This window comes from Castanea sativa, chromosome 9 (assembly GCF_040712315.1).
Source record: "Castanea sativa cultivar Marrone di Chiusa Pesio chromosome 9, ASM4071231v1".
Lineage (NCBI taxonomy): Eukaryota > Viridiplantae > Streptophyta > Magnoliopsida > Fagales > Fagaceae > Castanea > Castanea sativa.
Genome location: NC_134021.1, coordinates 30,237,800 through 30,250,575, shown reverse-complemented (window position 1 = coordinate 30,250,575; position 12,776 = coordinate 30,237,800). Strand labels below are relative to the sequence as shown.

Genomic DNA, 12,776 nt, shown 5'->3' with positions numbered 1-12,776 from the left:
TCAAAGAATTAAGCAGATTCATGACAAGCTAAGTGCAATTAGTGTTTAGATGGATGAGGAATTGCTTCATATAGCACTTGTGATGGTCTGTCTTCGGAATTTGATGCCTTCAATTCAGCCCTAATAACTAGAAGTGACATTCTTTCCATTAAAGAATTGAATACTTTGCTCAAATACAGAAGAATACAGAAGAAAGAGCCATAAAGAAGAAATTTGGATCATGATTTTTTTAGTCAAAACACCTTGGCTATGGCTTTCAATTCTCAATCTGAAGGTTTCCTTCGAGGTAAAGGAAGAGGAGGACCACATAGAGGTCTTGGTGGTATAACTAATTTCAGTGGATATGGTGGTTACAATCCAAATCAGAATCAAAGCTTGAGCTCTAATTAGTATAGTGGCTTCAATCCAAATCAAAGCTTGAATCCCAATCAACCGAGGCCAACTGGAAACCCAAACCAACGACCCACCTGTCAAATCTGTGGTAAAATTGGCCACATTGCCATTGATTGTTACTACAAGATGAACTTTGCCTATCAAGGGATTCAAGGCAGACACCCTCCAACCCAGGTCTGCAGAATGTATTTTCTTAGGCTATCCACCCTTAACAAAGGCTACATATGCTATGACCCTTCAAATCAGAAAATTTACATAACCTATTATGCTAGATTCAATTAAGACCTATTTACCCTTGTCAAAACTACCTCTCATTCCTCCCTTTCTGATTTGGATCCTTGGTTTTCCTCTTGCTCTCGTTCTTCACAATCTTTCTAGATGTTACTCTCATCTGCAAATCCCTCATTAAACTTGCCTCTTCAACTGTTAATGCTCATCCCATGGTCTCTAGGCCAAAGCTTCGAGCTACAATTGATTTCACTTTCAAAGAACCTCCCACATTTAAAATTGCTTGTCACTTGCAAATGAGGTGTATAAGTTGAAGAAACAAGTGATGGTTCAATTGCAAGATATAAGGCTAGGTTGGTGGCAAAGGGGTATTTACAACAGTAGGCTTGAATTATGATGAAACATTCAGCCCTGTTGTCAAGCCCACCAAAGGATTTTGTACTGATTTTGGGCAATCTGTTTAATTAAACCAACTTTACTAGTGCCCTCTTAGGATAAACAACCCCTTAAAAAACTGCTAAATTTAAGGGACCTTATTAGTTTGCATTTAATGAAGTCAAGATGCTTTCTCAAGGTTTAAGGCAATCAGTATACTCTCTTCTATGTTTGTGGCACATAGGGTTATGGATTTTGCTAGTGTTCCCAACCCACTTGGCAAAATACATTTTCTAAGCCTTGGGTAAGCTCAAAATAAAATAGGCCTTCTCTTCGGCGTTCATACCAGACTCATCCAATTTCCCCATTAAGCTATGCTGAGTTTGGATCATTTAAGGCTAAATCCCTAAATGATCGGGCTTTAGCCTTGTACGGACCTTAGAAAAATGGTCATCACCATATATTACATACTGAAGAGTTCCATTTTATTTTTGCTTCATCTTTCCCTATCCATTCATCATGAATGCCTTCCCACGATCATTTTTTACCATGACGCTCAGCACATGCACCAGCAGAAACCCGATATACCCTCGTTCGAATTTGTCATATAAATCAAATTGGTATTATCCCCCAAATTTTAAAATACTCTCGTCCCTTTGACTAATGTTTCGAATATTATATTACTACCGTATCAAATAATTGAGACAATTTTTAATGGGTTACTCATGAATTCACATATTCGCATCAACAGCCACAATGAAGTTGAAATCATGAATGTCGTTTTAACTTTTTTCCCCCAAAGTGCCAAGTTAGATGAAAAGTTCTAAAGATGTGAATGGCCACAAGACATTCCTCATGACAGGCCACTCATTAAAAACTGAAACTAGAGAAATAAAGATTTATAACAAAATACACACTAAACAAAATTCCCCATCAGATGCATATGAAGATTCCCTAGATAATGATCCTCAAAACACGAGACCCCTTTTACATGAAGTTAGTTCAAGATTTTTCACTCATTGAAGAAAACCTCCACACGACAAACATGCATCCTCAAGCAGATCACGAGCTAATTTGGTTTACGCATATTTCGCCCAGCACGAATTACTTCATCCACCAATAGCAACTGGGATGCAATTACAGGCCTGCAAGAAGAATAGCGCATCACATTTGCTCATTTATGTAAAAGCAGAAAACATAAAAGAAAGGTTAGAAATTGACAATGAAATTTAAAGAAAACTTGGGAAAGAAAATCTCCATATGTTTCCTTGGAAATATGAGCTCTTATGAAGGTACTGGAGAAAGCCACCATTCACAAGGTAATATGGCACATGAAACTAGAAGCATGACGGAATTTATCTAATTCAGGGGGGAAAAAGTGTAGAGAGAGAGAGAGAGAGAGATTCAAATTCATCCAACTGAAGGATTTTTAGATAATTCCCTCGATCAAATTTAATACCAAAAGCAGACTAAATAAAATATTACAGAACGGGCAAAAGAGTTAAAAAGTATTATAATTCAAGTACAACTTCCAACTTACCCTGAGTTTATGATCTGGCGCTTAACAGAGTAGTTATCGAAAATTCCCTCCATTTGGGGGTCAATAGGCTCTCCTGTGTGCTGGTTTAATCCCACAACATTCCCTTGATCATGCGCTCCCTGATCATCCAGTTGGCGTAACAAAGTTCAAACATGTTTATTCTTCTCATTTTGCCCCATTTTTAGTAACAGAAAGAATACAGAAAAAAATGGATATAAGTTTTAAAGAAAGTATACCGTAAGAGCAATGATCACATCTTGAGTGTCAAGCCCAGAGTTCTCAGCAAGTGTCTTGGGCACCACAAGAAGAGCATTGGCAAAAGCTTCAACACCAAGTTGAGCACGCTGATCAAGTTTGTAAACACCAAAAATGATCAGAGAGATAACTAATGCTTATAAAAAAATTATGTGCAGGGAAAATTTTGGGAGACATTTTGTTACCCCTTGAACAGTCTTCTTTACTTCATTAATTAGATATTGTCTGGCAGCAACTTCAAAAGCTCCAGCACCCTGAACACAAGACAAGCATACTTCATCATCCAAAATATACACCAGTAAAGCAAGCCATTATTACAACTAGCAAAGATGTGAGCGTGGTCTAAAGTTTAGTCTTACAACAGCCAATCATATTCAAAATTCAAAACAATAATTTAAGTTAAGAGTACATACAGGAGCTAATGAACAACTAATTTGGTCTTTGTATAACTCAGCAATAAAAAAATAAAAAAAAGCCATTGTATTAGTTGCTAATGCATCCTATTTCTTTTCCCTGATCTCTCTATTTTTCCTTTTTGTTGAAGATTTGATCTCTCAATTTATTTGTTCATATCTCTAGGATGGGAATATGAAACACCAATACAGTATCCAAAGAATAACCAGCAAGTTTCCAGTGCAGGGTGGCAGAACATGAAGGAACAGACTCCTACTAAGTATGTCTAACCAAGAAAGACTCAATCTTGTTGTAACCTGGCCAACTCATATTCCCAGTGAACAAATTGTAGTAAGAATTCAATTGGCAGATAAGTGCATCTGAACAACTGAAAAAATTCCTTCCATCAGGTGTTTAATCAAACCTTAGTCATGTAAACAAAATCCTATAATCCCACTGTATGTTTCCCCATCTAAAAAAAACAAATCAGTCCCCTTGTTGCAATCATTCTGATAAAACTCACGGTAGAAGCTTTGTAAGAAAGCTAGTCTAAACAACTTCAGATTTGATAATGTTAAGACAGGAAGTGGAATTGGGTCACACTAATATAGCATCCATCATACCAATGGGGTCTACCATATCATGGAAGACTAATCTGTCAAATTTCAAACTTTTCTCACCTATCACTTTTTTTATTTAAAAAAAAAATCGTAAACTATACCAGCATGCATATTTTTTTAAATGTTCAGCATTTACTTCAAGAGGGATCAGACCATTGCAAACTGTAGAATGATACCATTTTTTTTGGGTAATTTACACATGCAAGAGTTATTTGCGTCCAGGATTATAAATATTATCGAGGAAATTAACATGACAATATTTATTAAATTGGTATGACAGAAGGTTCAATATCTTCATGCAAATTCCAAGAAACTTCTATAGAGGAAACTCACTAAGACAACAGATTCATCTTCAATAGTATTTTTGACTGCCCTCAAACCATCACGAACAGCATCTTTTATCTGGGCGATTGTATGGTCATTAGGCCCTGCAGCATCAATGATGGCAATAAGGATTAAATCACAACTGAGTTTACCCGTGGTCATAATATAACACATTCCATAAAAGCATTGCCAAAAAAAGTTATTGCAATAGCCTTATGGTCAAGTGGTTGAATAATGATAATAATGTCTACTTTTTAAAAGTTAGGTGAAGCTATGAAAATGGTTCAAGTACCTTTGATTAAGATTGTACAAGAATAAGGGTTCTTCACATTTTCAACAAAGGTATACTTCTCTTCCCCTAGGATATGCTCATAGACTAGTCCAGCCCAACCAAGGGAATCAGGAGTTAAATCATCTACAGAATTCACAGCCTCTCCTCCACAGGCTAAAACCAATCGTTCCATATTTCTCCTCTTTGCTCTCCGAAGGGCAATAATCTAGAAAAGCAGTGAATTAGAAAACTGGAAACAAGTTAAAGCAAAATGCAACAAATTATAGTATAACTAATAAGCTTACGAGAAATTTACAATGCAATACAGCTGCTCGTGTAATCCTCATAAACAAATATTGTACCAGGCATGTGAAACAGAAGTTTACAGCATGATTATATACTGAACAGTAATCATCAAATAAGTGACCAGAATGCTAAACACAAAGTTTATAAATCAATAAGTGAGAAACAAGACAACAATGGTGCACAGCTTACCCCTGCCCTCGCAAGAAGATCCAGTGATGGGGGATCAATTCCCTTTTGATTAATGACAACAAAGTTATTGTCATTACCAGAACAAACCTGCATGCAACCATAAGAATTAGCAATATATCAAAAACCATAAATTCTGCACATCTACACTAATATGCTTACAATCTAAACAAGGACGCAACTAGAAGTAGCTACCTTATTTTTCAGTTCAATGATTTTATTAACTCTTTCGTCCACCTGTCGCCTTTCAGCTGCAACCATTGCCTCTCTCTGCTCTGCATTTGAGTAGAAAAAACCTGCATTTACTTCACTGAGAGGAAAAGTATTAATTAAACTATGTTCTCAAACAATATTGATAAGATCACACAATGCTAACCTTGGATCTAATGCATATGCATATATATATGATCAGGATAAATGCTTCTATACAGTTGTATTATTTTGGCAAAAATGCAATTTACACCCACTAACTTTGCCCATAAATCATTTTAGTCCTTTTAAGGACTAAAGGGCTAAAAACATTTTCTACGACCAACTTTAAACTTAAAAGTACAAAGTAAAATGACCAACTTCAAACTTAAAAAACTAAAATGGTTTTTGGGCAAAGTTAGCAGCTGTAAATTGCATTTTTGCCTATTATTATGAAGGAAAAATATAACAAACAAGACTCCCATTTCTACTCATAATGAAATTGACTTAAAATATATGCTAGAATCTCTTTTTTTATTTATCAGAACTGGGTTTTTATCTTCTGGATAAATAGTGGTTTTAATGGGCTGAATAACAGAGGTATGGAGAATAAGTATCGTAACAAAAGAAAAAACCCAGTTGACAAGATGAGACAACATCATGAACAAAATATACAGAACATATAATAATCATAAGACAAATGTCACTGCTCATCACTTACACCCATTGCTTGTAGCTCAGAAAATGGCATAAAAAATCAAGAGCACACATTAACTCACATATTATCAACTATAATACAACTCATGTTTGTTTTTTGATAAATAAATAAAAAGGGTAACTAATTGTTTTTTGATAAATAATTACAAAGGGTAACTAAGTATTACACACACAAGAATGTCCATTTATAAGCATACAAATATGCATGCATACTTTTATATACTCTCTTCGTTCCATATTGTTGGTCCTATTTAGAAAATCCAACGTTTTAAGGGAACATCATTTAATGCATTGTCTTTTAAATAAAAATTTACAAGTTTCAAGAACTACCCTCCTTAATTAAAACTCTAGTAAAAAGGGGGGGGGGGGGGGTTGGCTCGGCTTTTTAAATAAATGGCAAGTTAGGAAATTTATTTATTGACATTTCCCAAAATGGAATAGAAGACAAACAAACTGAAACAGAGGAAGTAAATAAAGTCATAAACATATATTTTTACATACATAAAAATGTATATAAATCAACTTAAAAAATAACAAAATTGAAATAATAAAAATTAAAATCCTTCAAAACCTCAACATAGGTCATCTTCTTTCCTTTCTTCGTTATATATGCTTCTCAATATTTACCTTTTCTCATACTCCAAGGAGACATTGCATGTCAAGATGTAACAATTCTCCGCTCGTCGCTTCATATCAGGATGTCTAGAGCCATGATCAAGGACAAGACCCTCAACCTAAAAATGAACATGGTTTAAATGAGAAATTGTGGGACAATTATAGATAACTCATATATAGGTCAATCCATTGTTAAGCTTACACCACACAAAGAAACCATTCAGAACTTAATGGTAGAAGTGAAATGGAAACATAATCATGTCTGCAATGTTTCTTCCAAGCAACTGGAAGTGAGAAAAGATAGAGAATTAACCATTTAATCACTTTCAATGAGTTCAACCACCAAAACACATATATACACAAAATACTTTTGAGTTTTTTTCTGTATTGATAAAATTGCATACATTGTTGTCCATCAAAAGTAAACAATTCTAGGGCAGAAAGCATTTTTCCATTAAACCATGAATGTCATCACACAGGAGGCATACATTCAGCCTCCAGATACAAATGCTTTATGCAAAAATTAGAAAGTAAATGACAGGAAAGCTCTGCACATAAATGACCACAGATCCTGCATATGTATTAGAATTGATAAGATACAAAAATTCACAACTTGAGAACCCAATTTTTTTTTTCCACATAATTAATCTATATTATATTCATGAAAAAAGAAAAGGTTCCAAACCAAGGTATAAAAGATAAACATACCAAGCGAGTGTCTACATCAAATTTATGCCGCATGTGCATTATCTCCACCATAAACAAATCAATGGCTTCCTCAGGATTGCGAATGCATAATACCTGTCATACAGAAACCACAGCTTACTACACAACAATATGTAAAGGTCTACCACAAACTGCTAACTGCATAAGCCAGTTAACTAGATGAAAAAAAGGAGCTTTAATAGCTTTATGAAAACTCATGCGGTCATAAATAAATTTCAGAGCACAAAACGCACCGCATTAACAACTATATCCGTCAATTGATCTGCAAGTGCTTCATACAACTGCAGACAGAATAAAATGTCAGAGTCAAATCATAAATAATGGATTTTGTGGGGATAGGATATTACAACTCATGAACCCATTAGGTCATTTACCAAAAAAAGAACCCATATAGTCTAAAACCCCATGACCTTATCCTCCACCTAATTTACATGGGTAGGAGGTGCCATTTGATCTAAAGACCATTGGTAAATTATTTAATAAAACTCTTTTATCTACTTTTTGATAAACAAAATACAGAACGAAAACCTAATCCCATTCCACCTCATGCTTCGAATGGAAAATTTAAAAGAGAGATTACAGGTTACCTTTGTTCTGAGTGTTGTCCTTGCTACCATTTTCAGAATCTCTTTATCAGGCTCATTACCCATAACAACAACGGTTTTAAACTTTTCAAGAAATTGGAGAGTTGCTCTTTTTGCAATCTCAAAACCATCAACCAAGACACGGGGATGCATTCCTGGAACAAGAATAAGTCTCATGAGCATAAATATTTATTTTTTTGATAAGAAATTAGTAATAAATTTTATTGAACAAAGCACTAAGTACACAGAGAGTATACTAGATGAACAACACAACTAAGTTCTAAGATTACAATGATCCATAAGTCTCAACCACCAAACATGTTTCTCCTTCCAGAAAACTAGACAGAATAGCAAAGTTACCACCTCTCTTCTTTCTTTTTTCTTTTTTTCTTTTTCTTTTTTTTTAAATGCGTAGGGGGGTCTTTTGGGAAAACCTGGCAACAAAAATTCATTTCCAGTTGTGATAAGAGGCATTGTAGACCTAAAGATACAGTTGAACTAGTAAAATCCTGATTACATTTACAGAATGTGATCAAAGATGATTTTAGCACAAGTTCAAGTGTTAAAGGTCTGTCAATTAATAAATTCATTTATTTCAAGATTTAAAGCAAATTTTTAACACAGCATCAATTCATTCACCACTGACCTTCATCAATATATCGTTCTGATTGTTTCATAAGCTCGCCAATAAAGATCACAGTGGAAGTTGTGCCATCACCACTGATGTCATCTTGGGCTGTAGCTGTCCTTGCAATCATGATTGCTGTTGGGTTTTGAATTTGCTGCAACCATTAATGAAATACCAAGCAATGGAAACCCATTTAGAAAGATACACCATTAGCTAGCATCTGAATGTTCATGAGGAAGTAACAAATTACAATCACACAAAGTCATTAAAATAATTCTTAGTCTATAATAGTTGATTGTCCTCGAATTGACCCAACTCAACTCAACCCAACTGAGTCAAAATGGGGTGGATTCTATGGATCCTCATCAACCAATCTAAGTCAGCCACATACATTGTTTTCTGCCATTCTATCTGATCTAACATCATTCTCTCTATCATCAATAATTTTTTTTATTGGTAGGTTTCATGTACCTCTATTATGGGAGAAGGAACACACACAGAAATAAATAAATATATACCCACTGAAAGCCAACACTGGCAACACACACACACACACACACACACACACACTTTTGAAAGACCGAGCTGCTATAGTAAATAAAAATCACCGCAAAAACAAACTGGTGCATTTCCTTGGATGACACAACAAACCTCATTGTGACCATAATAGAGATCCAATGCTCAGAAATTACTTTAAAATTTTTATATTAAAAAAAAAACCATCACATAGTAAAAACACTTTTTAAAACCAACAATCAATCAAGCCGAGTCTATATTTTACTAACTGATTTATCCCATATTTTCCATCCAATGAAATAGTTGTTAAAGCTTAAGTCTAAACAAATTAATTTAGTTTTTTTTTTTTGTTTTTCAATAACCCTAATAAGTAAAAAATTTCATAGACCTTAATTTAAAAAAGAGAGAAAATGAAGAAATGGTGCATTGTAAAAGAGAGAGAAAGAGAAGTGACCATCTCTTTCAAAAGAGTGTTGCCATCTTTAGTAAGCTTGATATCCCCGGCTCCTCCAACAAGCCTGCAAATCAAAAATCACAGAGAGAGTCACAGAGAGAATCACAGAGAGAAAGAGTGTAAGAGAAGAGAGAGAGAGAGAGAGAGAGAGACATTTTGATGGTGCCTTTGGGGCCGAGGTTGGACTTGAGGACATCCTGCAAGCCCTTGGCGGCGTTGATGTTCATATGGAGTGCTGCCGATTTGTTCAGCACCTCCGCGTTTGGATTCAGCATTCTGATCGACATTTTTCCCCCGCTTTCACTTCCACTTTCACACAATACTCACAATCACAAACAAACAAACAAAGTGTGAGTCTCAACTCTTAAAACTGAATGAGAAACAGTTTATTAGGGCTTTCCAGGCTCTCTACACTACACAGGGAGACAGAGATAGAGATCCCTCCAGAACCAGAATAAGTAGTGGGTTATGGACTTCAACAAGATTGAGCCCATGTCCGGCCCAATTCTATATTAAAAAGACCCACCCAATATTTTTATATATTTATATTATTATTCTTTCTTGTCCAAATGCAAGTATTTTAAAATTAAAAAAAGAAAAAGACATCCCACCGTAGATTCCCAATCCAACGGTTATGGTAATGGTTCAGTTATTTTTATCACTGGCACAGGAAGGATAAATATACAAAACAGAGAGAGAGAGAGAGAAAGAGGAAGAGAGGAAGGAGAATCCAGAAACAGAGAAACCGAGACTGAGAAACAGAAACAGAGGACCCAACCCAACCCAACCCAACCCATAACAAGCTACAGCCTTTCAGAGGGCAGAGAGAAGAAAAGTAATTCGACGTAGAGAGAGAGAGAGAGACAGAATTTGAGTATAATCTTATATAAGAAACGATCTGGGATTTCTTTTCTTTCGATTAATTATCTTGCTTCTCACAATATAATCTGTTACTTTTTGTGGTGTCTGGGATTCTCTGCCATGAATTTACCTACTTGTAAGACTTCTTCTTCTTCTTCTTCTTCCTCATTTGTAGCTTCTTTGTAACATAGTCTCTCTCTCTGTGGGTTAGTTAATTAAGCCTTTGAATTGCAGGGTAGTGTGGGAAGGAAACTTCTTAGGTGTTTGTCTTAGATCTTGAGGTTAGAGGTCAATCTTCTTCAACTTCACAATCTCTTGTCTTTGATTTTCCTCTTATGGGTCTTTTTGAGCATCCATGAAACCCAATTTGGTCTTCTGAACAATCCCTCTGATGTTTTCATCTTCCTCTCCACTTCTGCTCCATTGGATTCAACAGAAGAATACCCAAATTTTCTTCTTCTTCTTCTTATTCTCCTTTTATTTTTATTTGATTTTTGCTTTTTTTTTTTTTTTTTTTTTGGTGGTCTCCAAAATTCTTCATGTCCTATATTTCTGTGTTTTTGCTTTTGGGATTTCTCAGTTGACAAAATTTTGATTTTCATGGTGGTGTGTTGGTGTTTTGAGGGCAGATATGGAGACAGAGGAGAGGAATCAGAGAGCTTGTAAGCAGCCTTCAGAGCCTGAACTTTTCCTACAGTGGGGAAACAGAAAGCGAGTCAGATGCGTGAGAGTCAAAGACCCTGAAATCTCAGCCAGATTCAACGCTGGAATCCGAAGAAAAATCACCTCTAGATTTGCTTCTTCCGACAGAGATGCCTCTCATCTTCAACTCAACCCCCTCACCAGGTCAGCAAATTTTCCGAATCCTTTGCTTTCTTTTATGGATGCTGAGGAAACGAGGGAAAACTTGTAAATCCTGAGGTCCTCGTTGTGAATTGTGTTGTTTTGGTTTCAAAGGTTTCTTTTTTCTTTTTTTAAATATCCCCAATTCCTCTTTCTCAGCTACCAAACAAACGGTTCATTAAGAATTACCTTTCGGGGAAAATGAGGAATTAATTAAAAGGTTTTGGGGGGTTGTTTGGTTACAGGAAATCTGCGTCCCCAGAGAAGGAAGAGAGGTATTATAGCACAAGGGGGTCAGTGGTTGTGGAGGAGAATGGGAAAGTATCGGTGGATGTGAACAATAATACCAATACTAATAATAATCATAACCATAATGGGGATGAGAGAGGGTTGATTTGGCCAAAGCTGTTTATAACTTTGTCAAGCAAAGAGAAAGAGGAGGATTTTCTGGCTATGAAGGGTTGTAAGCCTCCCCAGAGGCCTAAGAAGAGGGCTAAGATCATCCAAAGAAGCTTACTTGTAAGTCTTTTTTTTCTTTTTCCTTTTAGTAATTGGAAGGAAATTTATGTAATGAGATTTTGTTGTGTGTGATTTATTGGTTTGGGTTGAATTTTGATTTGGTATTCTCTGGTTTAGATTTTGTTGTGAAATAATGGGGGTATTATCATTTCTATTATTATTATTTAACCTTTTTGTTTTGGGGTTGTTTGGGTGGGCAGTTGGTGAGTCCTGGGGCATGGCTGACTGACATGTGCCAAGAGAGATACGAAGTTAGAGAGAAGAAGAGTTCTAAGAAGGTACTTGTTGGTTTGTCTTTTGTTTGACACTTCTAGATCTGTATCTGTATCTGTATCTGTATCTGTATGGTGTTTTGTTTGACACTTCCAGCCTCTTCTTCCTCTCTCATTCCTCTCTTTGTTTAAGGGGTTGTTTTCTGGGTATGTGATGCAGAGACCAAGAGGATTGAAGGCCATGGGGAGTATGGAAAGCGATTCAGAATGAGCGAGAGAGTGAGAGAGAGAGACAAAAAAGCTAAAGAAACAAAGCTCTTTCCTTTGGAATTTTTTTGGGAATTCTTTTGGAGGTGATAATGGTGTGTAAACTTAGGTTTGTTTTATTAATTGTTATTATAGAGCTTGTAGCCTGGAGGGAAGGGGTAGAATTGTCTTTATATCACTCGCTTTTTTGTATACAAGAAAATTTCTATTTATAATCAGAAATGATTTTATTCATGAATTTCTAACGCAGGTGCATCTTCACACCATGTCTTCTTTGTTATTGTTATTATTGTAATGCACTTTCCTTATGCATCTCTCAAAGTTTTTTATTTTTATTTTTATTTTTATTTTCAATAGCCGAGGGGTGGGGGATTTGAACCTCAATGTTTAGGTTAAAAGTACCAGAAATGCGCTATCAAATTGAACTGCAAGTTTCTTGACATGCATCCCTTAAATGTGATGAAAAAAAAAATCAAAGTCGATTAGCCAACAAATGAACAAAAATAAATAAAATAAAATAAAATGTCTACCTGCTACAGTGAAATTGGTTTATAGTTTATTTATAAAGTGAAACTTAATAATTATTAAAGCTTTGTCTAAAAGGAAATAAAATAAAGCGGTAAAACAAGCGAGAAAAGTCTTTGCCACACGTTGGTGACACACTCACACAAATGACACAATACAATTTGATATGCTCACACGGCTGTGATGGAACAGTGGAAGTGTAGGCATGATGATGATGATGAGAAGGACT

The 12,776-nt window shown here is 35.5% G+C and overlaps 2 protein-coding genes across 7 annotated transcripts; one reads left to right on the top strand and one right to left on the bottom strand.

Annotated features, from left to right (window-relative positions):
• Positions 1 to 1,753: 1,753 nt before the first annotated feature.
• LOC142611083 (T-complex protein 1 subunit zeta 1) lies at positions 1,754 to 9,750 on the bottom strand. The gene is made up of 15 exons (XM_075783109.1): positions 9,474 to 9,750; positions 9,321 to 9,384; positions 8,369 to 8,504; positions 7,726 to 7,877; positions 7,372 to 7,419; positions 7,121 to 7,213; positions 6,425 to 6,531; positions 5,087 to 5,201; positions 4,895 to 4,981; positions 4,421 to 4,625; positions 4,138 to 4,232; positions 2,977 to 3,045; positions 2,773 to 2,880; positions 2,537 to 2,655; positions 1,754 to 2,141 (listed from the first exon to the last, which is right to left on the bottom strand). Exons 1-15 carry the CDS (start codon positions 9,605 to 9,607, stop codon positions 2,066 to 2,068), a joined length of 1,608 nt encoding a protein of 535 aa, XP_075639224.1. The 5' UTR covers positions 9,608 to 9,750; the 3' UTR covers positions 1,754 to 2,065.
• A 260-nt stretch (positions 9,751 to 10,010) lies between these two features.
• Positions 10,011 to 12,267, top strand: LOC142611084 (uncharacterized). Of its 6 annotated transcripts, none has more exons than XM_075783115.1 (6): positions 10,024 to 10,317; positions 10,416 to 10,469; positions 10,811 to 11,027; positions 11,270 to 11,543; positions 11,744 to 11,821; positions 11,976 to 12,267. In XM_075783115.1, exons 3-6 carry the CDS (start codon positions 10,813 to 10,815, stop codon positions 12,024 to 12,026), a joined length of 618 nt encoding a protein of 205 aa, XP_075639230.1. In that variant the 5' UTR covers positions 10,024 to 10,317; positions 10,416 to 10,469; positions 10,811 to 10,812; the 3' UTR covers positions 12,027 to 12,267. The 6 variants fall into 6 exon arrangements, with proteins under 6 accessions (XP_075639229.1, XP_075639225.1, XP_075639230.1 ...); XM_075783111.1 differs by having other exon boundaries at positions 11,949 to 12,267; XM_075783116.1 differs by having other exon boundaries at positions 10,026 to 10,317; positions 10,416 to 10,462.
• Positions 12,268 to 12,776: the final 509 nt, after the last annotated feature.